Source organism: Panthera pardus, unplaced genomic scaffold (assembly GCF_024362965.1).
Source record: "Panthera pardus isolate Hobbes unplaced genomic scaffold, ASM2436296v1 HiC_scaffold_22, whole genome shotgun sequence".
Lineage (NCBI taxonomy): Eukaryota > Metazoa > Chordata > Mammalia > Carnivora > Felidae > Panthera > Panthera pardus.
This window is the reverse complement of record NW_026526788.1, coordinates 75,345,803-75,372,979: the sequence shown is the minus strand read 5'-3', so window position 1 is coordinate 75,372,979 and position 27,177 is coordinate 75,345,803. Positions and strand designations below refer to the sequence as shown.

Here is a 27,177-nt window from a genome sequence, read left to right as displayed (position 1 = left end):
GCTTTATTATGATTTTCGCTTTATTGAGATGGTGTGGCACAAAGGGGCAGCATTTCGAAGGTATGTCTGTACACACCTTCTGCAGGAACCTGCCAAAGCTCCCTGGTTGTTTCCAGCTTCTAGGCAGAGGCAGACAGGTACGTTTCCACAGTTAGGAGCTTGCCTCTCAAATTATGAACTCGTCACTCTACCACAGTGCCAGAGGTCCAGCAAAGGGCGCCTGTGAGTTTTCAAAGTACCCCTTATCCAAATGTATACCTCCCCCAGTGGGATAAGACTTTATGCAGCTGAGGGAGTCACTGTATGGGTGTTTCAGGCAGGGCGCCACAGAAAGGAGCAAAACAAAACAAAACAAAACTAGCACCAAGAGGGGATGGACCGACACCCAGGGCTGTTTTGCCCACTGATTTTGCCCAGAGAGGACCTGAAGGTCTCCTTGGGCTTGTGCTTTTGGGCTGCTGCGCCCTCCAGCCTGTGCAAGGGCTCGTATTACGAATTAATAAACCGGACCTCGGGAACTTCCCCCTTCACACTAGCACAGCGTGACAAAACGCGATACGCACAGCTCAGTCTCGACGCCTTTCCACCCACCAGCCCTGCGCGCCCTTCCTTTTGCCCATCTCCAAGATGGCGGCCGCCCCGCCGCCGCGTCGCCGCCGCGTCCTGGCTCCGCCCCGCCCCACCCCCGCGCTCCCGCCGCCCCTCCTCCCGCCCTCGGGGCCGCGCCGCGCGCTCCCGCCGCCCCTCCTCGCGCGAGCTCCACCCAGGTCGCAGGCAGCGCGGTCGGCGGCGCCTATTTCCCGCCATTGTGCGAAGTGGAGGCTGGGGGCCCGCACGCGCCGCCTGCCCGTGGCCAGCTGCTCCTTGGCTGCCGCCGCCACAGCCGCCGTTCCCTGAGGCGCGGGCAGGCCGGGCGGCCCGCGCCCCGAGGCTCGCCGTGCGTGGGAGGGCGCGGGCGACGAGCGGCCGAGCCCCCGAGGAGGAGCCGCGGCGCGGGACGCCGGGCCGCGCCGGCCCCGGCCCGTCGGCGAGATGCCCTGTGGGGAGGATTGGCTCAGCCACCCGCTCGGGATCGTGCAAGGTTTCTTCGGTGAGTGGCGGCGCCGGGGGCGGGCTGGGCGGGCCGCTGAGTTTGCCGAGCCCGGGGCCCGGCCCCGCCGCGCGGCCCCACGCGGGGCTCCCCCGGAGGCTGGCGTGGCCGGCCAGGCCTGCGCGGAGACACCCCCGTGCCGGGGCCCGTGCCCGTGCCGGTGCCCGGGCCGCGGCTTCCCCGGCCGGCCGCAGGTGCCTCCCACCTGCCCGATTCGTGATTCGCGAGCGGCCAAGGTTACGCGGCCAGGAGCCGGCGACCGGCCGTGATTGCCGGCCTCGCTCCCCTCCGTGGCGCACCGGGGACCCGCGCCCCGCGTTTGACGCTTCGCGGAGGGGTCCTTGAACCTTCGGGGGGCCCGCCGAGACGGGGCGAGGAAAAGCACTTTGCCTATGGGAAGCCTGCAGGATATTTCAAAACTTCCGGTGTGTCGGGGGAGTGCTCGCTCGCAGCAGAAGTTGGCTCTAACTACTGTATTACACACATCCTCCCTTTTCGCGATAAGATTAGGGGTGACAGCTTAATTTTTTGTTATGACTTTAAAGCCTATTTAGTACACGTCTGCTTTCGTGCCAGAGCTAGCAAGAAATGTTGAACTCAGCTGAGTTCCTACGTAGAAAAGGGCTTTGAATGCTGCAGACCAGCTTAGTAAATTTTAGTTGTAGTTCTTGTTAACGCTACTTTTCTGCTAAGCATCCATGGAGGAAAATTAAGGCTTGTTTGCGGTTAACTGGGCATTTTAACCCCCCTCCCCGTTCTTTTTGCACTTACGAGTGGTGGAGGCAAACCAGAAATCACTGTTAGATTGTGGCACCTGGAGGTAGCTTAGCAGTGAGTGGCCTTAGCTCACTTAAAACACCAGGCGGGTGTTAGTGAGAACGCCTTGATCTAGAAGCTAGTCTCCAGCAGCCAAAACCAGTGGCGTAAAATGCACGTATTTCTTGTAGGAGGGATTCAGCAGCTCTTTATTCATTTTCCCTATAATTTGAACTAGTTTAGTTTTCTGGTTTCCCAGGCTGAAACTAGAAGCAGTAAATTAGAAGGCCTGTGTAGGCATCAGGACTGAGTCTGTGAACACTGACAACCTGATAAAGAAGTCTAAAACTATGTGTATATATATTTTTAAAGGCAAATTTTTTTTTGTTTTTTTTTTGTTTTGTTTTTTTTACTATATCCATAAGGGTGCTTTGAGGAAAGGACATATAGTCCTCCACTAAATCCTAGTAATTGATGTTCACATTACTGGAACCCATAATTGATGTCCAAAATAATGGCTCCAAAATGTGGAGTGAAGATTAAATTGCACAGTTGGTTTAGGTCGCTGTAAATGCATAGGTACTTCTCAGGGAAAATCCATCAAAAGTGAAACGTTTTGGGGCACCTGGGTCGCTCAGTCGGTTAAGTGTCCCACTCTTGGTTTCAGCTCAGGTCATGACGTAACGGTTCATGAGTTTAAGCCCCGCATCGGGCTCTGCGCTGATGGTGCAGAGACTGTTTGGGATTCTCTCCCTCCCCCTCCCCCTCCCCCTCCCTCTCCCCCTCCCCCCTCCCTTTCCCCCCTCTCCCCCCCTCCCTTCCCCCCTCTCCCCCCTCCCTTTCCCCCCTCTCCCCCCTCCCTTTCCCCCCTCTCCCCCCCTCCCTTTCCCCCCCTCCCCCTCCCCCTCCCCCTCCCCTCCCCTCCCCCTCCCTCTCCCCCTCCCTCCCTCTCTCTCTCCCTCTCTCTCCCCCTCCCCCTCCCTCCCCCGATTGTCCTCTCTCTCTCTCTCAAAAATAAATAAACTTAGAAAAAAAAAGTTTTGGTGCTTAAGGGCAAAGTTCCAGTTATGGATATTTAGTAAATTTCCCACACCCTGATCTTGCTGGATAAATAAGATGACTTTATATTTGATGTAGTTTTGAAAGTATTTGTCATGTTTTGTTTCCTATGTGTATGATCCCAAGGGACACATTATAGTACAGAAAGGGTATAATTTGGATAAAAATACTGGCTTTACAGTATTTTGTAAATTTTGTAAGTTGCTATGGGCACCTGGATCTTGTTGAAATGTTTCCCTACAGAATGTCTTATTTCCCCATATAGATTGTTTTATAGAGAAGAAAATAATACTGCTTTATAGCCATAATTTTTTTGTACAAGCTGTTCTGAAGTATATGTTTTTACTGTATTTTCCTACTGCCATGAATATGTTGAGTACCTTTGTAATAACAGCATTACAGGTATGTTTCTGTGAGAAGTAGGTCAGGTGTTAAACTTGTAGACTCTTTTTGGTTTTGTAGTAAATTGTTTCAAATTGATTTTTCACCCAGTTAGAGAAATGACTGTTGTGGTTTATGAGGCCTTTCTTGGCTCCACCCCTACCTAGTTCTCAGACCTCACCTTATCACTACATTCCCTCTCCTACTGAACCCTCTTTCAGTTCTTTAATTTTGGACCTTGCCTCTAGACCTTCTGCATCTCAGCTCTTTCCTTTGCCTGGCCCCCTCCTCATTCCACTTGTACTTTCCTGGCTAAATCTTCTTTTGGAAACCTAAGTTAAGTACCCCTTGCTTCGGTTACTGCAGGATCCTTTGTGTCCTGGAAATTAGTATACGTTAACCCTAAAAATAAAACTGCCAGTTATTTTACCAGTAAAAATGGGTTTACTGGGAAATAACAGAATTACAGTGTGGGACATGCATGCAAGCTAAGGCAAACCATAGACAAGTCCCACAAACAAAGGAGAGGAACTTTATTTTATAAAGGAGGAGGAAGTTGGGACGGGTTATTTTGAAGGGAAGCCCATTGGAGAAAAAGGTTCAAGGTGATGCTGGTTTCTCACTGGCTGAGTTGCAGGGATAGTAGATATCTCATAGGAGATGCAATGTACATCTCTCTCTGTTGGGGCCTGTAATTGATACTTACCTGTTAAAGATTTTTTTGTTAGGGATCTTCAATTGATAATTCTTCTTGTAATTAACATTGAGTGGTAGAGCTCCCCCTTTCAGCCTCCCAAGTCCACTTTAGTGAGGTTTCCCTTTATTAATTTTCACATATGTAAAGCAAGTTGTTGAAAGTACTTGTTTCTTGGGTTCCTTTGCTATATTTTTTCCTCAGCACATTCAGGGCCTGTCTCTGACTTATTCACCAGTATATCTTCATTGCCTGGAATGCACCTTGCACAGTGAAAATGCTCAGTGAACATGTGTCAGAGGCAGTGGAAAGACTGATGAATGAATCAGAAATGGTGTGAATTGGGGTGGTTACTGTGAGCGCAGGTCTCAGACATAGGACAGTCCTGTAACAGGAGGCGGACCTCCTGTTGATTCAGAGAATTCATGATCATACCAGGTATGAGCTACGTTCACATGCAAGTCCTGATTCTTCTTCATTTGGATAGGAAACTTTGAAATTCTGTGAGTGGCCAATCATAACTACCTGGGTCATAATTCATCTTTGCGAATCAATCTGTACTTTAATTTGTATCTGCCATGTTATAATTGCACATTTTTTTAAAAATGCACATTTTTGGGGCGCCTGGGTGGCGCAGTCGGTTGAGCGTCCGACTTCAGCCAGGTCACGATCTCGCGGTCCGTGAGTTCGAGCCCCGCGTCGGGCTCTGGGCTGATGGCTCGGAGCCTGGAGCCTGTTTCCGATTCTGTGTCTCCCTCTCTCACTGCCCCTCCCCCGTTCATGCTCTGTCTCTCTCTGTCCCAAAAATAAATAAAAAACGTTGAAAAAAAAAATTTTAAAAAAAATAAAAATGCACATTTTTTTCTGTAAGCCCTCATAAAGTGTCATTAATGTTTCACTTGGAGTTTCTTAAAGATTTTATGTACAGGACATTGAGATCCAAAGCTTTAAATTACGATCTAGGAATACTTCAGCATTATCTTTGTTGGCCTCTGTTATGTGTATAGTGCTAATGGCTGAGTCCCTACAATGATTATTTAGTGATCCATATCAGATTGCTTCCTTTAAACAAAGGCAGGAATAATAATTAAAAACAATTTTGGGGGGCGCCTGGGTGGCTCAGTCGGTTGAGCGGCCGACTTCGGCTCAGGTCATGATCTCGCGGTCCGTGAGTTCGAGCCCCGCGTCGGGCTCTGTGCTGACAGCTCAGAGCCTGGAGCCTGTTTCGGATTCTGTGTCTCCCTCTCTCTGACCCTCCCCTGTTCATGCTCTGTCTCTCCCTGTCTCAAAAATAAAAAAAATTAAAAAAAAAAACAAAAAACAATTTTGGTATACTTTTTTTTTTTTCTCCTAATCAGTTTTTATTTAAAAGAAATTTTTTTCTTCCTTCACTCAGGTCCTTTCCACTGTACCACATTAACCCTGAAAGACTAGCTACACTCATTCCTGTCCTCTGCTGCCTCAGTTTCTGTTGAATGGTGTTCTCTTCTGGTATGACTATACCCACACAGGTGGCTCCAACAAGCACCAGGAAGAATGAACGTTGGTGGAGCCATCCACGGGAAGCATGATGCACTCAGCTCTCAGACAACCATGAAATAAATGAGAGGGCTTCTGTTGTAGCCTATCTCCATTTTCAACCACTCATTCTCATCCTTGAGTGGTAGCTGTTGAAGTGGAATTTGCTTTATTTAAACGAAGACTCGTAAGACAAGATTTCTAGATCTAACTGTTGGTTAGAAAAAACAGATAAAATAAATTTTCTTAGGGCAGCTGACTGGTTCAGTCAAAGGAGCGTTCTACTACTTGATCTGGGGTCATAAGTTTGAGCCACATGTTGGGTATAGCTATTTAAATTAAAATGCTTTAGGGGTGCGTGGGTGGCTCAGATAAGCGTCAGACCCTTGGTTTTGGCTCATGTCATGATCTCACAATCGTGGGATCGAGCCCCACATTGGGCTCCGTGCTGAGCACGGAGCCTGCTTGGGATTCTCTCTTTCCTTCCTCCTCTGCGCCTCCCCCACTTGCACATACTCTTGCTCTCAAAAAAGAATAAGTAAAAAATTTAAAACACCATTACAAATTTTTTTCCTTACCTGAATTAATAACTTGTCAATTTTGGAAAACGTAGGAATGCTTATTGACTGGTTTCTTTAACTGTTTTTATTTTTTTTATTAAAGTTTTTTTAGTGTTTGTTTATTTTAGAGACAGAGCACAAGTGGGGAGGGGCGGAGAGAGCCAGAGACGGAATCTGAAGCAGGCTGCAGGCTCTGAGCTGTTAGCACAGAGCTGGACAACCCATGAACCATGAGAAGATGACCTGAGCTGAAGTCGGGCGCTCAACCGACTGAGCCACCCAGGCGCCCCTTTTTCACTGTTTTTAGATCGTTGGTTGGGTCAAGATCATTATTATTGGTTATATTCAAAGTACTGTGGTTATATCCAACAACCAGAACTAGACTAAAAGAGCAGTGTTATGTGGAGGAGGGCAGGGAGAAGTATTTGGTCACTAGCATTTTAAAGAATTTAAAGCAATAATAAAATTGACTAAAAGTTTGCTTTTTTATTGTCACCACGATTCTGGACAGACAATTCATCCCCTTTTGTTTGTACCCATCTTGGATCTCTCCTATCATCCTGACCTTGGTAGGCCACTGAAAAAAGGCATTTGTTACAAGGCTATGGAGCCCAAAGATAGGGAGGATGTCTTGGCGTCCCAAGAGTAGAATCTGGAACTGGAAAGCTGGCAGGAATCTAAGCAGCTCTTCTCAGATTTTCTTCTTAGGCTATATTCATCTCTGCACACGAACTTTATCTGTCTCTACTCCACAGCTCCCAAATTCACTTGGTCTCAGTTCCACACTAGTTAGCATCTTTATCTTAATCTCAGATTCCAGGGTTAGAGAATCTGATTGGTCCAGCATGGCGTCAGGAGTCCACTCGTGCACTAACAAGCTGTGTCCAGGGCACAGAGTTATATAGGACCGTCCTGACTTTTGAGTCCCACACCTCAACGCTGGGGCAAGTTCTCCGAGAAGAAGAATGGATTGGGCACCTGTGGCAAAAGGTGTAGATATGTATGTATGCATTTTTAAATAATAGCTCACACGTGATTTTAAGAAACATGGTAATAAGTAGAAGGATGCCCTTTTCCCACTGAAGTAACCACTTGTGATCCTACTTTTAGTGCCTTTATTTGTGTTTTTTTTATTGAGATCTAACACACAGACATGAAATTAATCATTTAGGTATGTATACTTCAATGGTTTTTAGTATATTCACAGTGGTATGCAGCCATCACCACTATCATTTCCATCATTCCCAAAAGAAACTCTGTACCTATTAGCAATCACTCCCAATTGCCCCCTCCTCCATTCTCTGTCAATCAGTCTACTTCTGTTTATGATTTACCTATTCTGGACATTTGTATAAATGGAATAATACATGTGGGCTACTGTGTCTGGCTTTTCACATAGCTTAATATTTTCAAGGTTCAACCATGCAGTGGCATATATCAGCACTGTATTTCCTTCTTATGACTGAAGATAATATTCCACTGCACGGATATACCACATGTTTATTCGTTCATTCGTGGATGGACCCTTGGGTTGTTTCCACTTCTTGGCTATTGTGAAGCGTGCTGCTGTAAATATCAGTGTACAGATTTTTGTGTTTTCACTTCTTTTGGGGTATACCTAGGAATAGGCTTGCCTACTCATAATGGTAATTTATCTTGATGTATATATACATATATATGGTGTGTGTGTGTTTTAGGTTTATTTTGAGAGAGAGAGAGAAAGTGCACACTCATGAGAACAGTGGAGGGGCAGAGAGAGAGAGAGGGAGAGAGAGAATCCCAAGCAGGCTTCGCATAATCAGTCGGGAGCCCGATATGTGGCTTAAACTCACAAACCGTGAGATCATGACCTGAGCCAAAATCAAGAGTTGGATGCTTAACTGACTGAGCCACCCAGGTGTCACTTTTATGTTTAATTGTTTGAGGAATTGCCAAACTATTGTCCAAAGTGGCTGTACCATTTTACATTTTCACCAGCAATGTGTCAGGTTTCCAGTTTCTTACATCTAACATTTGTTATTTTCTGTTTTATTAGTTATAGCCATCCTAGTGGGTGTGAAGTGATAACTTCTTATGGTTTTGATTTGCATTTCTCTAATGACTAATGATAATAGCATATTTTAATATGCATATTGGCCATTTGTATATTTTCTCTGAAGAAATGTGTATTCAAATCCTTTGCAAATTTTTTAGCTGGGTTTTGTCTTTTTATTGCTGAGACTTGAGTTCTTTGTATATTCTGCATACTAGACTTACCAGATATATGTGATTTGCAAATATTTCTACCATTTTGTGGATTGTCTTCACTTTCTTGGTGTAATGCATTTCAATGTAAGCTTTTAATTTTTTGTGCATAATACACCATAGTTTATGTAGAGGAACAGAAAGCACAGAAAAACTTTCATAACATTCTATTTGTATATGTTCAAGTTTTTAATTTGATGAAGTCCAATTTATGTCTTCCCTTTGATTGCCATATTTCAGAACCCATTGTCTAATGCCAGATGTCAAAATTTATACCTATGTTCTAAGAGTTTCAAAGTTTTAGCTCTTAGATTTAGGTGTTTGATTCATTTTGAATTAAATTTTGTATAAGGTATGAGGTAGGGATCCAAATTCATTCTTTTGCACATGGTTATCCAGTTGTCCTGGTATCATTTGTTTTTGGCTTATTTTTTACATTTGCCAGTTTATTATAAAAGATATTATAAAGCATTCAGATGGACAGCCAGATGAAAAGGTGCATAGGGTGAGATCTGGAATAGTACCTCGTGCTTTTGTCTCCAGGGAACTGGAGTGTGATAGCTGCCTCCCAGCAGTGGATGCATTTGCCATCCTGGAAACTCCCGCACTGTTTTTTGAATAGTCTGTTCTGCCCACTGAATGGTTGCCATTGAATGACACCTTTGTCAAAAAAATCACTGGACCATAGATGTGTAGCTTTATCTCTGAACTCCCAGTTCCGTTGGTCTATATGTTTATCCTCATGCCAGTACCACATTGCCGTGATTAACTTTGCAGTGTTTTTAAATCAGGAAGTGTGAATCCTTCAACTTTTTTCTTTTTTAATATAGTTTTGGCTCGTTAGAGTCCCTTGCATTTCCATATAAATTTAGAATCAGATCGCCCATTTTTGCAAAGATAGTCAGTGGGCATTTTGGTAGGGATTGCATTGACTCTTTTAGTTCTTTTGATAATAGAGTATAGTTAAGATTACAGACTCTAGAGCCACACTGCTTCTTAACTTCTGAACCATAGTGGGTATTTGGCTCCCTGAGTCATTTTTTAAAATATTTCCTTTTTTTTTTTTTAACTACTGAATGATTTTCAGTAATAATCATGAAATGAAGCTTAAAGTATTATATATTTCAAAATAGTATAGTTCTACTTATTGCTTCTATCACCTTCTTCTGTACGCACCCCCCACCCCCACTGATTTTAGAATTTTTTTGTTGAGTTCCACTGTAATGATGTTGTTTCATGTTGGTATGGGTACCGCACATGAGATTGGAAGAATTTTGTTTTAATTGTGTAATTCTTTGAATAACTTCCCAAGTTCCTACAGGACAAAAAAGAAACAATTGATAATTAATAAGTGAATTCCAACTACTTGGCAATGGCAAAGAATGAAATCTGGTCATTTGTAGCAACGTGGATGGAAACTGGAGAGTGTTATGCTAACTGAAATAAGTCAGGCAGAGAAAGACAGATACCATATGTTTTCACTCATATGTGGATTCTGAGAAACTCAACAGAAGACCAGGGGGGAGGGAAGGGGTGGGGGAGTAACAGGGAAGGAGGCAAACCATAAGAGACTCTTAAATACTGAGAACAAACTAAGGGTTGATGAGGGGTGGGGAAAGTGGGTGATGGGCATTGAGGAGGGCACCTGTTGGGATGAGCACTGGGTGTTGTGTGGAAACCAATTTGACAATAAATTTCATTAAATAAGTGAATTCTGATAAAACAAGCAACTACAAAAGACGCAAGTTAGGCAGTTCCCAAAATCGTGCCCCTGATGGTAATGTATTGTCATTGTTAACGTTTTTTCTTTTCCTTTTCCTTTCCTTTTCTTTCCCTTCCTCTTTCCTTTCCTTTCCTTTCCTTTCCTTTCCTTTCCTTTCCTTTCCTTTCCTTTCCTTTCCTTTTCCCTTTCGTAGAGAGAGCACACACACCAGCAGGAGAGAAGGGCAGAGGGAGAGAGAGAATCCTAAGTAGGCTCCATGGTCAGTGCTGAGGCCCACGCAGAGTTAGATGCAGGGGCTCGATCTACCATCATGAGATCATGACCTGAGCCTAAATTAAGAGTCAGTCACTTATCCAACTGAGTCCCCCAGGCGCCCCTGTTAATATATTTTCGTGATTCATTCTTTAGTTATAAAGCAAATAACAGTTTGATAAGAATATATTTTAGTATTAAATACTAAATTCAGTGCAATATATACATGTGAGCTAAAATTTGCGCTTCCTATGCCTTTCGTTTCGCACTGTTTTAAATATTAAACACACTCCCAAGTTGTCTCATAGAAGATAGAGTTGAAATAATTCAAGTTCTGTCTCTTCATCTTTACAAACACTGTGGTGTTTATTTAAAATCTGTTGTATGCACGTAGGGCTCTAGAGTGCCACACAGGGATTGGGGGATACTCACTGCCCCTAAGAAACTTTGGACTGTTCTGGACCACTGAGAGATTTACTGTCCAAACAAATGCACTTAGCTGAATCTTGATTGGAAAGAAACTTGACAGTATTTAGTCTTCCTAGCCATGAATGTGGAATATTTCCCCATTTATGTAGTTCTTGTGTTTCTTTCATCAGGCTTTTATAGCTTTCCTCATACAGATCTTATACATATTTTGTTAGATTTATATACAAGAATTTCGTTTTGGGGATGCTAACGTGAATGGTTCTGTGTTTTTAATTTCAAACTCCACTTGTTCATTGATAATATGTAGGAATATGATTGACTTCTGTATACTAACTTTGCATTTTGCAATCTTGCTATAATTGCTTATTAGTTCCAGGCGGGTTTTTCTTTTTGTTGATTCCTTTGGATTTTCTATGTAGAAACATGTCTTCTGTGAACACTTTTATTTTTTCCTTCTTGGCCAGTATACCTTTTCTTTTCTTTTTTTTTGTCTTAATGTATTAGTTATGGCTTCTAGTACAGTGTTGAAAATGGTGAGAGGGCCATCATTGCCTTGTTCCTATCTTAGTGTGAAGCTTCTGGTGTTTCACTTATTTTTAATTCTTCAGTTGCTTTCCTTTTGAATGTAGAGGCATATTCTAAAGTTGTTTTTTCTCTCCAACTTTAGATACCATTTCAGAGTTTCCATTTCATAAGATGAGGAAATTGTGTCTACACAACCCTCCATTGCTTGTACCCAATTTTTGTCAGTCATTGTGCCACAAATGTGGCACCAAAGTTTACAGTGCTCTAGTGCTTTGTCTGATCGTATTATAAAGGTCAAAAACCAGTGAATAACATTTATGTTATTATGATTGTATAATAGCTTTCCCTACAGAATCTACTAGGGTGTTTGGACCAGTAGGGGAGGAAGTAAAATCCTGTCATTAAATTATTTTGCTTTAAGGACAGTGTTTCTACTTTTTTTTTTTAACATTTATTTATTTTTGAGACAGAGAGAGACAGAGCATGAACAGGGGAGGGGCAGAGAGAGAGGGAGACACAGAATCTGAAACAGGCTCCAGGCTCTGAGCTGTCAGCACAGAGCCCAACGCGGGGCTCGAACTCACAGACTGTGAGATCATGACCTGAGCCGAAGTCGGACGCTTAACCGACCGAGCCACCCAGGCGCCCCTTAAGGACAGTGTTTCAAGAATCAAGGTCAAAAGGTTTCTCTTACACTCCAAAGTTTACTATCAAGCCATAATTTATCATTTTTCATCATGAAATAGGTTTTGCACTTTATCAAGTGCCTAGTTTTCTATCCCCTGAGATGGTTATATTTTTTCTTTAATCTTTTAATGCCATAAATTATACTCTTAGGTTTTCTGGTCATAAACTACTTTTGTATTATTGGGATAAGTACTGCGTGATCATGATTTATTTTTGAATACTCCATTGGATTCAGTTAATAGTTTATATGGGAGTTTTGCATCTTTATCTTTTGTGAACAGCTTGGCTTGAAAGTGCATAATTTTCTGGACTTGGGACTTCATGGGATTGAGAGGAAAGATCAGCAGTTTTTCTCTCGTGCAATATTAGACATACAATGTTCTTTGACCAGATAGTGATAACCAGAAGAGCTCTGTCTGCCAATCTTGTGGCAGTTTTGGCAGTTCATATTCTTTCAGAAATTTATCTTTCACCTGGATTTTCAAATCTGTTTATAGTTCATAATATTTTGCATAGTTTTTAGTATTTCTGTTATCTATAGCATTTTCCCTTTTTTCATTTTGTTCTACCTGTAGTTACTCTTTCCTTTTAGTATTGTGTTCTGTGTCTTGTTTTTATTTGTATGATTTTGTTCTTTGGGTTTTCTTTGTTCTGAACTGGCTTGCCAAAAAATTTAGCGATCTTAACATTAATTATTTGTATTAGTATTTTTATTCTCCATTTTATTTATTATTTTTCTTATTCTTTGGATTTTCTCTTCTAAAAGCTTCTTAAGTTGAAAAGTAATAAGCTCATCTATTTCCATTCTTTCTTTGTACTTGATAAGCATATTCGAATCTATAACTTCATAAAAACCACCTTAGTAGCCCACAGACATTAAGCTGCACAGCTTTCTTTGTTATCCGTCAGGGAGAATTTCATAATTACTCCCTATGAAGTCCTCTCTAAATTATGGATTATTTATTATCATGGGCTTCTCTGTTTTTAAAAATCATTATAGACGTAAGGGTGCTCATGTATTAAGCTTCCCTTTTGTACTGAGTTCTTATCTTGTCACATTTTGGACAGAGAACATACACCTGGCATCTGTTGAGGCTTCCTCTGTGACTAGTACGTAGAACCTTTTGTGAATGTCACATGCTAAAAATGTACTCTGGATATTTTTATTTATTAGAGAGCTTACTATCTTCATACCTGCTGTGTATTTAATTTTGTGTTTCATGCTTGATTTATGTTTCTGAGAGGGCTGTGTCAAGTCTTTGTGATTTCTGTTTAGTCTTTCTCCTTAGTTCTGAAAGTTGTTGCTTTATGTATTTTGAGGCTATGCTGTCAGGTACATACACACTTCCTTGAGCAGTACTATGTTAAAACTTAATTTACTTGTATTTGTTTTCTTGCATTTCCTTATTGAACAGAAATTTGACATCATATTCAATAAGTTCTTCCAGCATCTCATTCATATTATTTACTAAGAAAGAACTATGATCTCTTTGTGGATGTTCTTCAACTTCTTCGTTTTTAAAATTTTATTTATTTTGAGAGAGAGGGAAAGAGAGAATCCCAAGCAGCCAGAGCCAGATGCGGGGCTTGAACTCACAAACTACGAGATCATCACCTGAGCCAAAATCAAGAGTTGGACGCTTATTCAACTGAGCCACCCAGGTGCCTCAACTTCCCTTTTGAATTATTCCTCTCATTTGTGCTAGTTGCTTTTTAGGTTTGTTGCTTAATTATGATGGTTGGACTCCCCCCTCCCCCCCCCCATTGCATTCATGAGTTAATTCTGTTGTTTCTTAGACCTTAGGTCTTCCTCTTTAGCGGATTCTTCATTTTAAATTTAAAAATATTTTTAAGAAATATTGTGTGAGAAGAGAACAAGAGATTCATCACATAATGATAAAACAGTTCACTAAGAGGCCCTACATGTAAATGCACCTAACAGCAGAGCTTCAGAATACAGGAAGTAAAAACTCCTGGAACTGGAAGGAGAAATAGAGAAATTTGTAATTATATAATTATAATTGGAGATTTTACCACTTCTCTTTTAGTACTCTACAGAACAAGCGAATAGAAGATAAGCAAGGATTGGGGCACCTGGGTGGCTCAGTTAAGCATCCAACTTTAGCTCAGGTTATGATCTCCTGGTTTGTGAGTTTGAGCCCTACGTTGGACTCGCTGCTGTCAGTATAGAGCCCATTTTGGATCCTCTGTCCCCCTCTCTGCCCCTCCCCTGCTTGTGTGTGCACATGCGCGTGCTCTCTCTTTCTCAAAAATAAATTTAAAAAAAAAAAGCAAGGATTTGGAAACACTGCAAAACACCATCAACCAAATAAATCTAATTGACATTTGTAGAATGCTCCACCAACATCAGAACATACATTTTTTCTGAGTGCGCATAGAACATTCACCAAGATAAGCCACATTCTGGATTATAAACAAATAATAACAAATCTTAAAGAGTTGAAATCATCAACTATGTTCTCCAACCATAATGAAGTCAGATTAAAAATCAGTAACAGATGACAAGAAAATTCAAAGTTGTGGAAATAATATTTCTAAATAATCCATGGATCAAAAAGTCTCTAGGGGAATTTTAAAATATTTTGAACTAAATGAAAATGAAAACACAGCATATCAAAATTTGTGGGATACAGCCAAAGATGTGCTAAGAGGCATTAAGTGCATTTATCAGAAGAGAAGATCTCAAATCAATAATTTAAGCTTCTGTCTTAAAACTAGAAGAGCAAAATAAACCCAAGTCAAATAGAAGAAAGGAACTAATAAAGGTAAGGCAGAGATGAATGAAATTGAAAATAAGAAAAAAGAGAAAATCAATGAAACCCAAAGCTGTTTGTTTTATTTTTTTAAAAAGATCAGTAAAATACAGAAGCCCATAGCCAGACTAGCAAAGGGGGAAAAAAAAAAAAAAAAGACATAAATTACTAGTACCAGGAATGAAAGAAGAGCTACCACTACAGACTGTATGGACATGGAAAGGATACAAGATAACTCTAAGGACATCAATTCAACAACTTAATGGAGCAGTTCTCAAAGAACTGTATTTCCTATTTTTACTGTGACAAATCACCACAAACTAAGGGCTTAAAACAGTATAAACTTATTATCTTACAGTTCTGGAGGCCAGAATGATGGGAGTCTTACTGGGTAAAATCAAGTTGTCAACAGGACAGCATTCCTTTCTGGAGGCTCTAGGGGAAAATCTATTTCCTTATTGTTTTCCAGCTTCTGGAGTCTGCCAACATTTCTTGGCTCATGGCTCCTTTCGAGTTCTTTTCTCCTCGCTCTGAAGACTTCTGTCTCCCTCTTCCATGTTAAGGACCCTTGTGATTATATTGGACGCACATGGATAATCTCTCTGCTTTAAGGTCAGCTGATGATCAACCTCAATTCTATCTTCTACCTAAATTCCCCTTTGTCGTGTAATATATTCAGTTTCTGGGGATTAGGATGTGGCCATCTTGGGGCGGGGGGAGGCATTATTCTGCCTACCACTCCACATATTCATACTCCCCCCAAGGTAAAATAACCATCAGCTCTCTCCCTCTTTCATGTGTCTCCCCTACAAAAGCCTCTGTTCTAATTTTTGTTTCTGTGATTTTGCCTATTCTTGGTACCTCATGTGAGTGGAATCCTACAATATTTGTCCTTTTGTGTCTAGGTTATTTCACCTAGCATAATGTTTGTAAGGTTCATTCTTGTTGCTCTCATTGTTTGACAGAGTACAAAGATAATTCATGGAAAAGGATATTTTCAACATAAATGTGGGAACAGTGAGACATTGTTTGCAAGAATATGAATTTTAAAACCTTTAAATCTCATACTTTATACAAAAATTAAAATGTGTCACAGTTTTAAGTATAAAATTTAAGACTGTAAAAATATAAAACTTCTAGACGTAAGTAGAAGATCTTTGTGACCCAGGGTTTGGCAGTAAGATCTTAGACATACACCAAAGACACAATGCATGAAACAAAAATTTGATAACCATCAAAACTAAAAACTTCTGCAAAAAAATACTATTAGAATGGAAAGATAAGCTATTAACTAGAATATATGTGAAAACCATAGATGAGATTTGTATCCAGAATGTATAAAGAAAGCACAATGGTAATTAACCCAGTTTTAAAAAGGGCCAAAGATTAAATAGATGCCTCACCAATTCAGCATCATTAGCCACTAGGGAAATGCAAATCTGAACCAAGATGAGATGTTACACACCTATTAGAACAGCTAAAATTGGAAAACATAGTGACAGTACCAAATGCTGGCAAGGATACAAAGAACTTGATCTTTTATACATTGCTGGTAAGAATGCAAAATGGTACAGCCACTCTGGAAAAGAGGTGGAATCTTAACTGTACATTTACCATATACCCAACTGTCCCATTCCCAGGTTTTTACTTAGAGAAATGAAAGCCTACGTGTACACAAAAACCTCTACACAAATGTTTAGTTGTTTTGTTCATAGTTGTTAAACTTGGAGACAATCTAAATGTCCTTCAGTGGGTAAATGGAGAAACAAATTGTCATTCAGCTATACTGTGGAATACTATTCAGCAATCAATAGAAATGAACTATTGATATACTCCTGTGTTAGGGTTCCCAAGACCACGTCTATCTTGAGAGACTCACTAGAAGGACTTAATGTGACTCCGTGTATAGTTTTATTCAAGGCCAAGATTTATTACAGCAGGATAGTAAAGATACACAGCTGGATCATAAGGGAAAAAGACACAGATGAAGTCTGGAGGAATCCACGTGTAGGCTCCCTTATTCTGTCTCCCCTGGGAGAATTCATGGATTGGAAGACTCTGTTAAGATGTCAGTTCTCCTCAAATTATCTGTAAGTTCAACGCAACCCTAATCAAAATTTCAGCAGACCTGACACAGAAGTCCATGAGCTGGTCCTCACAATTACATAGACATGTTAAGGATGACAATAATCAAGACAAATTTGAAGAACTTAACTATTTGATTTTTAAGACTTAAGACCGAGCCATAATGGTTAAGACAGTAATGAATATAGTATTAAGACAGCATAAAGATAAATAGATCAGTGTAACATAGAGTGTGGAAATAAACTAACATAAGTACAGTGAGTTGATTTTTGATACAAGTGCCAAAGCAATTCAGTGCTAAAAAGAAAGCCTTTTAATTAATGTTGGAACAAGTGGATATCTTTTTGGGGCGAAAATGAGCCTCAACCCCTATGTCACAATATAAACAAAAACATTAATTTGATGTGAGTTTACAGACCTAAGTATGGAAAATAAAAAATGTAGAATATCTTCATGACGTTGGGGGTCAGTTACTATGAAAGAAAAAAAACTTGGCAAATTGGACTTCTCAAAAGACACCACTAAGAATGTCAGAGAGATAAGGGGAAAATAATGTGCCGTGCATATGTATCTGGCTTCATCATCTGTTAGGTGGCATGGTCTTGTTTGTATAACTTTCTTTTTTATTTATTTTTTTAAAAGTAAACTCCACACCCAATGTGGGGTTTGAACTCAACCGCTGTAAGGTCATGAGTTGCATGCTCCACTGACGAGCTGCCCTCCTCCCCTCACCCCCCAGCATGTCATGTTTCTTACTCAGATGCAGTCAGAATAGCAACGTTGCTGTGGCTGTCATGGCTGTGTATCAGCCTTTTCTTTAAACATCCATTTTCACTGAAAGCAAAAATGCCCATTCTTACTTATTTATTGTCCATTTTGGTAATCCTTTATCGGCACTCCTAGTACAACAGCAGCTCTCTTTAGTATGCATCACATTCACTTAGAGGGCATTTTATTTGTGTATTATTTTTTTTTATCGCGATTTACCAACAGCACTTTATTTTTGTCTTCTCGACATCTCGTTCCACGGCCTCCTGGGCCCTTTCTGCCGGGGCATCAGAGTCCAGCGTTGGCACCGGCCGTGTAAACACTGGCTGCAGTTCTCCTCCTCCTCTGTTGTGACTCTGACTTCCTCCTTGCAGACATTCCTTATGGGCATGACCGGTCCTGTCAGCTGGGTTTGACCGATTTGAGGTCTTCCGGAGAGCCCTCCCGGAGAGGGGCAGAGAGAGAGAGAGGGAGACACAGAACCGGAAGCTGGCTCCGGGCCCCGAGCTGTCAGCACGGAGCCGGATACAGGGCTCCAACTCACAAACTGGGAGATCATAACCTGAGCTGAAGTTCGGGACCGAGGGCGTCCGGGAAGGAGGATGGGCTGGGAGCGGTGCTGCCACCACGGCACGCCGGCCTGCAGGACTCTGCAGACTGGTTCTGCCCTCTTGGATTCCACCGAGATCTCTGGTTCAGGCCGCCTCCTTGTGGACGCCGGCCTCTCGAGACTCTTCTGAGCTGAAGGCCCTGCGGGCTCGCACTTGGGTGTGACGCCGCAGCGGTGGGCAGGCGCAGGGTGCGGGTGAGGCACCAGGCCTTTGGTCTGTGGATCTTCCAAGCTGGCTGGTTGAACCACAAGGCACGCGCCACTGTGGTCCTCGTGGAAGTGGGACTTCGGGGTCCTGCCGTTCCGGCCGCGGGCCGTGGCTGCTCCCAGAGGGGACGGCCAGCGGGAAGGGACGGGCGCCGCAAAGCCATTTAGGCATTTTAAAACGCAGATTGCTAGGCCTCAGCTCCAGAATTTCTGATTCGGTAGGTCTGGAACGGGCTGGAAATTTTGGATCTTTAACAACTACTCAGGTGATTCCAATGATGGTGGTCAGGGCCCGCGCTGAGGACCAGTTTCCCGGTGGATTTAACCCTCGTTGCACATCTGAATCACCTCAGGAGTTTATTCCTCCCTCCTTTTTTCAGAATTAGACGTGGCTCAATTAAATGAAAGTGTTTGGAAGCCCTGCTAAGCGTGGTGTTAGTGGAATTTTATGAATATTTCTAACAGAATCGGCTCGTCACAAATAGTTCCTTCCTTTACTTCACGGCACCATAGCACCTGTGTGATGAATATAAATGGTGGAAGTATTGGCTAGCTATGTGGTTTGCTGGTTCTCCCCGAGCAGATAATTCCTAATTCTGTCAATAATTCACTTTGGTCTTGGCCAAATGCTGTAATTTTTTTCAAAGCCTTGGTTTTCTTTTCTTTTTTTTTTTTTTTAAGATTTTATTTTATTTTTATTTTTAATGTTTATTTATTTTGGAGAGAGTGAGAGAGTGCAAGCGGGGGAGGGGTTAGAGAGAGAGGTTAGACACAGAATGTGAAGCAGGCTCCAGGGCTTGAGCTGTCAGTGGGGCTTGAACTCAGTGAACCGCGAGACCATGACCTGAGCCAAAGTCAGACGCTTAACTGACTGAGCCTCCCAGACACCCCTAAGATTTTATTTTTAGGTAATCTCTACGTGCAACGTGGGGTTCAAATTTACAACCCCGAGATCAGGAGTTGCTCCACTAACTGAGCCAGCCAGGTACCCCGCTTTTCTTCTCTTTAAAAAACATTTTTTTTTAATGTTTATTTATTTTTGTGAGAGAGAGACAGACTGAGCGATGGAGGGGCAGAGAGAGAGAGAGGGGGAGACGCAGAATCAGAAGCTGGCTCCAGGCCCTGAGCTGTCAGCACGGAGCCTGACGCGGGGCTCGAACTCACAAACTGTGAGATCATAACCTGAGCTGAAGTCAGCCGCTCAACCAACTGAACCACCCAGGCACCCCTCTTCTCTTTAACATGACATTAGAAACACCTTTCTCTTCATTTTACAGTCATCATTGTAAGAGTTGTCAATGGATGCTAAATCTGGGGGTGGGGCAAGATTTGTAATAATTATTTGCATGCTCTTGAAGTGCCTCCTGCAGATTACTTAACAGTTGCAGAGGGGAAAAAAGTAACTGTACTGTGGAGAGATTGGCTACCCTTTTGACTGGGTGGTTAAGGTGAACATCATCAGTGAGGGGAAGGTGGACATTTGTCTCTAGATGATGCCATTACAAGGACACAGCATTGCTTAGGGAATAGTCTGATAGTGCACACCTGCAATCTAATCATAAGAGAACATTAGACAAACCCAAAGTGAGAAGCATTCTATATTTTTATCTAGGGTTTGTATTCTTCTTAAATATGAATGTCATAAAAAATAAAGATTGAGGAACTGTTCCAGATTGAAGATTAAAGAGACATGATAGCTAAAAGCGGTCAGTATGTGATCCTAGACTGGCTCATGTACCGAAGAGGAAAAAGTGCAATAAAGGATAGTATTGGAATATGGATGGTGGGTTAGGTAAAAAGCATTAGTTTTGAATTTCCTGAGATTGGTAACAGTACTGCTAGTTATGTAAAATCTCTCTATTCTTAGGAAATGCATATTGAAATAATCTAAAGGCAAAAGCGTATGGATGTGTGTAATTTAATCTAAATTGGGTCAGAAAACTATGAGAGCAGATAAATGGAGCAAAGACAGAGGTATTCTTTGTACTGTTCATGTGATTTTTTGGAAAGTTTGAAATTACTCCCAAATTAATTTTTTTTTTTTTAAAAACATCCTCTTTTTATTTCAGGATAGCTGTAAGGGAAAAAAATCTGTATAAAAATGTTTTCAAAGAACATTGTGCTTTACAAATGATGGTTCATATGCTGCTTTGCGTAGCTTTAGGCCTCGTTCTGTGGTGTTCTCGGCTAGGGTGTTGGCTCCTGAGAGCCTGCACGAGGTCACCATGCCCTTCCTTGTGACACCCAACCCCCTGGAGGGCAGCCCCCCGCCCCGTGCCCAGTGCAGGGCTGCACCTGAACGCGAAGTGCCACACCTGACCAGAGTCTGTTGTTACGTATTGTAATATTGTACATGTAGCTGTGAAAAGTGCCTTTTTTTTTTTTTTTCAGCCCAAAATGGAGTTAATCCTGACTGGGAGAAGAAAGTAATTGAATATTTTAAGGAAAAGCTGAAGGAAAATAACGCTCCGAAATGGGTAGGTTTATTGCTGCTGGGTTGGGCTGACTTCCAGGTTCTCTCTGTAGAGTGGTAATCCACGTAAAATTTTAAACTGTATATACACATTATATATATACTATATGTATACATTAATGTGCCCTGTCTTCTGCATTAAGTGTATATGTATTAAAAGATTTTGCCCTCTTTCAACTGGAACGTCGAGCAATTCGGTGCTTCTATGTTGGTGCCTCTAGGTGGCAGTAACTGACCATATTACTCTCTAAGACCAAAAAAAAAAAAAAAGGTGTGAGTCTCTATTATCTTTGTTTTATTGCTTTCATTTAAAAAGAATTGTCATGTACTAGGTTGTTTTTAATGTTTATTTATTTTCGAGAGAGATGAGAGACAGAGTACAAGCAGGGGAGGGGCAGAGAGAGAGGGAGACACAGAATCCGAAGCAGGCTCCAGGCTCTGAGCTGTCAGCACAGAACCTGATGTGGGCTCTAACCCACGAACTGCAAGATCATGACCTGAGTCGAAGTCAGGTGCTTAACCAACTGAGCTACTCAGGTGTCCCTGGGATGTACTCGTTTTAAGAGAAGAGCTCAGTAAGGCAAATGCCTTTCTGCTACTTGTGAAGTTTACGTTAGAGTCCAATGTCATTATACAAACTAGGAAGAACGCAGTACTTTTATGCCCAGCACTTATGTTAACTGTTGAGATCATTGGCTTCCTCATGGGGTTTGGGGTGTGTGTGTGTGTGTGTGTGTGTTGCAGTTTGGGTCTGGATATATAGTTTCTGTATATGTGCTTAATGTTTTACAGATAGGAGTATTGACTTATTTTCCTTTAAGGTGCCATCATTGAATGAAGTTCCCCTTCATTACTTGAAACCTAACAGTTTTGTGAAGTTTCGCTGCATGATTCAGGATATGTTTGACCCGGAGTTTTACATGGGAGTTTACGAAACGGTTAACCGAAACACAAAAGCACGTGTATGTATTGCTTTTTTTCATGAAACTTTCTGTTTGTAATTAGTGGTATTAATCTTATCCTTGTTGTTTCTGGTGGTTTTGATTCAGATATACTGATATGATACTGTTATTCTTTGTTTTGGATCATAGGTCCTTCATTTTGGAAAATACAGAGATGTAGCAGAGTGTGGGGTATGTATCCTTAAGATGTATAAAACATTTTTAGTAAGAATTTTTTTTCTTAAATGTTTATTTTTGAGAGAGAGAGAGAACACAAGGGGGTGTGGGGCAGAGAGAGGGGGGTGGACAGAGGATCCAAAGCAGGCTCTGTGCAGACAGTGGAGAGCCTGATGTGGGACTCACAAACCATGAGATCGTAACCTGAGCCAAAATTAAGAGTCAAACGCTCAAACCGACTGAGCCACCCAGGTGGCCCAATAGGAATTTTTTCTTAAGCAGCAAATTTATTTCCTTTGGTTGATCTTAAATGTATTTATCTTGTGTGTAAGTAAGTTCTAAGAAGTCACATGAATGTTTTATTTACCTTTTATTTGAGTTTCTCTGATGTGGGTGTATTTTTGATCTTCTAAAAATCTCTTAGAAGGTGGAGTACTATAAATAACAAAACTAATTCCTTTTCCTAATATCTCTATACTTGGTTAAAAAATTACAGGTTATGATAAGTTATTTTAAAATAACAGTGGAAGCTTAATTTAGGACTTAACACTTGCTTAATTAAATTTCATTAAATCCTGTCACCTTTTTGTAGGAGGAAAAATGTTTTTAATAAACTTAAGCTTTCTTTGATAAAAAGAAGTAATGGAAGCTCTCTTACATATCATGGGAAAGGCAGGAAGGCAGAGAACACCAGGCAGGATTATGTTTGGGAAAGAGATTGTCTTGAGGTAGAAACTTACTAGGAAAGCAGTTATAGAGAGGACCTACAGTATATCTGCAGTTTTTTAAAAATTGCTTTTCTGATAAAAGCAAAAATATCTCCCACGTTTTACTTTTTATGTGTTTTTCATGTGGTTCTATTGAAATTGATGGTAATTTTATTGTTGGGGAAAAAAACAGGTATCATAGGTGGGGATTGATCAGGCAGGTGCTTACGTAGAAAGGTGTTACCTCTATTCTAGGGTCTAGTTCTCTGGTTTGCTGATCCAGAATCTTAATTTAATCAGATTATGTAGGGCTTTTTATATTTTGGGAGTCTGACTCCTGCTTACCCGAACCTTAAGAGATTGATTTATAACCCTCATACCAGCCGTTAATTCACAGTAGAAGCTGTGCCTGGCTGAATAAAGTGTTCTAGTTCAGGGGCCAGTCTGTACAGAACAGCCCTAATTTGGAAGGTTGCCGTGAAGATTACATTCAACAAAAATGTATCTTCCTACAGTTATTTAGGGGGACCCATGAAAGATGGATTTGTTCATCTTAACACATGATGAACCAGGTCTCCCGACGTCCTTTTTCTTTTACAGTGTTTCTACAAAGTAAAATGTGGGAGTAAAACGTGGTGCCAAATCGAATGAGTTAACTTTATAAATGCTTGCTGCCTCCCTTTTTTGAGGAATCCTGAGGCATATTAGCCTAATGTTTTAATAAATACACAGTTTTGTCCAGTACACAAAATGCAATATCACCATAGATTACCAAATCTCAGCATCTGGAAATAGGAAAATAAAACAGATGATGTGTCTGTCCACGTGTGACACTTCCGAAGGCAAATAGTTTCTATTGTTTTGCTAAAGGTCATACGTAAAAGCACCAAACTAGGAAAACTTGGGGCCTGGAAAGAAAGCAACATGCTGAAAGCCCAGGTTGTACATATTGGCTAAGGCTCACACTTGATGTCTCTTGGGTTTGTGGGTCCTTGGGCCCTTGTTTTTTACCTTAAAAAATGGAATATATTTTTTTTTTTACTTCTAAGAATTTTTTTGTACTATAAAAGTAGTATGTACTTATTAAAGTAACATTTTAATATTACATCCTGGGTTCTTTCTTACCTCTTAGGATTTTCTAAGTGTATTTGAAATAGAGAACATGCCTCTTTTAGGGAATAATATCTGACTCCGATCTCATATCAGTTACCTCCTGATGAATATTTCATTTAAGTTCCTGTTTTGTAGGCTGATTCTGATCATTTTCTATGAAAGAGACAATGGAAGTACCGTGTATCCTGTTTATTAAAAAGGATTTAATTTTGTAACAGGGTGCTGTATATTACGGATTTGAGGGAAGCTAGTATATTCATCATTGCATGTGAAATGATTTTATGTCCATTTTCCTTTTTAAAAAATGACAGTTTGGATTTGGTATTTGTTTTTTAGTTCTTAATGTGTAATATTTACAATGATTTTATAAATAACATGAAAAAAGTGATTTGCTAATTAAAATTTTTGTTTTTGTTTTTCTTAGTAAAATTTTAAATATATTTTTTGTGTACATCACAGCCTCAACAAGAAGTTGATTTAAACTCTCCACGAACTACCACATTGGAAAGACAAACTTTCTATTGTGTTCCAGTGCCTGGGGAATCTACGTGGGTAAAAGAAATATCCTTTATCTGAAGTTGCTTCCATATTGAATGGTTCCTGATTATTAATTGAAAAGGCCACGATTAGGGGTACCTGGGCAGCTCAGTTGGTTAAGTGTCCACCTCTTGATTTCCACTCAGGTCATGATCCCATAGTGTGTGAGTTCAAGCCACGAATCCACCTCTGCACTGACAGTGTGGAGCCTGCTTGGGATATATTCTCTCTCTCTCTCTCTCTCCCTCTCTCTCTCTCCCCCCCCCCCCCCTTCTTCCTCTCCCTCTCTCTTCTCCCCCTCTCCTCCCCACCCCTCCCCTCCTCTCCCCTCCCTCTCTCTCCCTTTCTCCCTCCCTCCCCCCCACCTTGTTCACACACACCCACTCTTTCTCTCAAAATAAATACATTTAAAAATAAAATAAAAAACAATTAAGTTTTGAGTTTTTAGAAACTTCATCTTTTTATGCCAATCAAGTTAGCCGGGAAAAAATTGTTCTTCATTTACAGAGGTTGGCTTTATTTTAATGAGGTGTTTTTCATTTGTCCTAAATAAGAAAGCTTATAAAACAACCCAACTATTCATTGTGGAGAAATCATAAAAGTATGGTATATTCCTATAGTGAAATACTGTTGGGGCACCTGAGTGGCTTAGTCAGTTAAGTGTCTGACTCTTGATTTCATTCAGTTCAGGGCTTGATCTCACAGTTCGTGAGTTTGAACCCCAAGTCCAGGCTCTGGTGCTCGCAGTGCAGAGCCTGCTTAGTATATTCTCGCTCTCTCTCTCTGCCCCACTACTGCTCACACACACACTCAAATAGAAAAAACTTAAAAGAAATACTGTTAAAAAGATTGAGGTGGCTAAATTAAAGGTACTTGAAAAGTACCATAATTAAGTAAAAACATAGTTTCAAATTAGAGCTAATGCTGAATTTCTTAAGGGAAGGCAACATGTTGGCTATTTTGAGAGATGTGGAAACATCTTGGTGTCTTTTTTATTTTTTAAATTGTATAATTTTTTTAGTTAGTAATTTTTTTAGGCATAGTTCACATACCCTGAGATGCGTAGATTTTAAAGGTACACTGCAGTGATTTGGACAAATGCACACCCATTCAATTTACACCCGTCAAAGTAAAGAACTTGTGCCAGCAAGTTCCCTTGTGTCTTTTCCAGGCACCTGTCTCCTGTTGGAACCACTGTCCTGATTTCTTTCACTATAGCTTCATTTTACCTATTCTTGAGTGTCCTGAAATGGAAGCAAGAGAGAGTCTGTGTGTCTGATTTTTGTTCTGCATAACATATTTTGAGATTCATCTCTGTATGTTAGTAGCTCCTTCTTTTTTTTATCACTGATGGTATTTGTTTATATTTTTTCTGCTTGATGAGGTTTTAGGTTGTTTCCAGTTTGGAGCCTGGTGTTTTCTTTGTGAGAAGATTTTCAATTAAGTTTAACAGTTTTTTTCTGTGTCAGTTGTAATAAGTTGTATCTTTCAAAGAATTGTTTCAAAATCTTTTTTTTTTTTTTTTTTTCCAACGTTTTTTATTTATTTTTGGGACAGAGAGAGAGCATGAACGGGGGAGGGGCAGAGAGAGAGGGAGACACAGAGTCGGAAACAGGCTCCAGGCTCGAGCCATCAGCCCAGAGCCTGACGCGGGGCTCGAACTCACGGACCGCGAGATCGTGACCTGGCTGAAGTCGGACGCTTAACCGACTGCGCCACCCAGGCGCCCCACAAAATCTTTTAATCTAGTTGTACTTATGTCAGTATCAAAGCTTTTCATAATATTTCCTAGTTTTCCTTTTAATGTCTGGGGCATATCTAGCAATGATCTCTTTTCATTTCTAGTAACACTAATTAATTTTTCTTTTATTCTTGGTCAGTGTCAGTGGTTTGTTTAATATTCTGTTTTCTATCTCATTGACTTCTGTTCTTGTTTCCTTTTATGATAGTTTGGTTTTAGTTTTTCTCTCACTTCTCAAAGTGGATGCTCAGATCATTAATTTCAAATCTTTTATTTCTAATATTAACATTTAAGGCTATACATTTCTCTATAATCACTGCTTTAATTGCATTCCACAGATTTTGATTTGTTGTTTTCACTATCATTCAACTCAGACATTTTCTAATTTCCCTTGTGGTTTCTTCTTTGTTCCTTGATCTTTACAGTAGTGTACTTGCATTCATCCACTTCATACTTAGTGCTGCTGCCATAACACTTGATTTGTACTTAAATTGTAGAGCCCCCAATATATTACCGTGTTTGCTTTAAACATTTGGCTTCTTTGTAAATTAAGAAATGAGGATGGGGCGCCTGGGTGGCTCTGTCGGTTGAGCATCTGACTTCAGCTCAGGTCATGATCTCACAGTTCATGAATTTGAACTCGTGTCGAGCTCTACAGCTCAGAGCCTGGAGCCTGCTTTGGATCCTGTGTCTCCCCCTCTGTCTGCCCCTTCCCTGCTCACGCACTCTCTGTCTGTCAAAATTGAATAAATGTTAAAATTTTTTTTTTTAATGAGAAAAATGTCTTTTATGTATTTTTGTGTGTATGTATCATTTCTAGCTCCCTTTGTTCTTTTTTAAGTTTGTTTTGTTTTTTGTTTTTTTTTTTTTACATTTTATTTTTTACTTTTGAGACAGGGAGAGGCAGAGCATGAACAGGGGAGGGTCAGAGAGAGGGAGACACAGAATCTGAAACAGGCTCCAGGCTCTGAGCTGTCAGGACGGAGCCTGACGCGGGGCTCGAACTCACGGACCGCGAGATCATGACCTGAGCCGAAGTCCAACTGAATCACCCAGGCGCCCCTAAGTTTATTTATTTTAAGAGAGCTTGAGCAAGGGAGGGACAGAGAGAATCCCAAACAGGCTT

The 27,177-nt window shown here is 41.0% G+C and overlaps 1 protein-coding gene across 2 annotated transcripts in view; it reads left to right on the top strand.

Annotated features, from left to right (window-relative positions):
* The first annotated feature begins 743 nt into the window (after positions 1–743).
* Positions 744–27,177, top strand: part of MCMBP (minichromosome maintenance complex binding protein) — a 48,466-nt gene continuing 22,032 nt past the window's right edge. For both annotated transcript variants that reach the window (XM_053909963.1, XM_053909962.1), the window contains exons 1-5: positions 744–1,090; positions 20,754–20,839; positions 21,657–21,797; positions 21,927–21,968; positions 24,233–24,334. In XM_053909963.1, the coding sequence (XP_053765938.1) occupies positions 1,033–1,090; positions 20,754–20,839; positions 21,657–21,797; positions 21,927–21,968; positions 24,233–24,334 (429 nt within the window). In that variant the 5' untranslated portion in view covers positions 744–1,032. The remainder of the gene's footprint in view (positions 1,091–20,753; positions 20,840–21,656; positions 21,798–21,926; positions 21,969–24,232; positions 24,335–27,177) is intronic.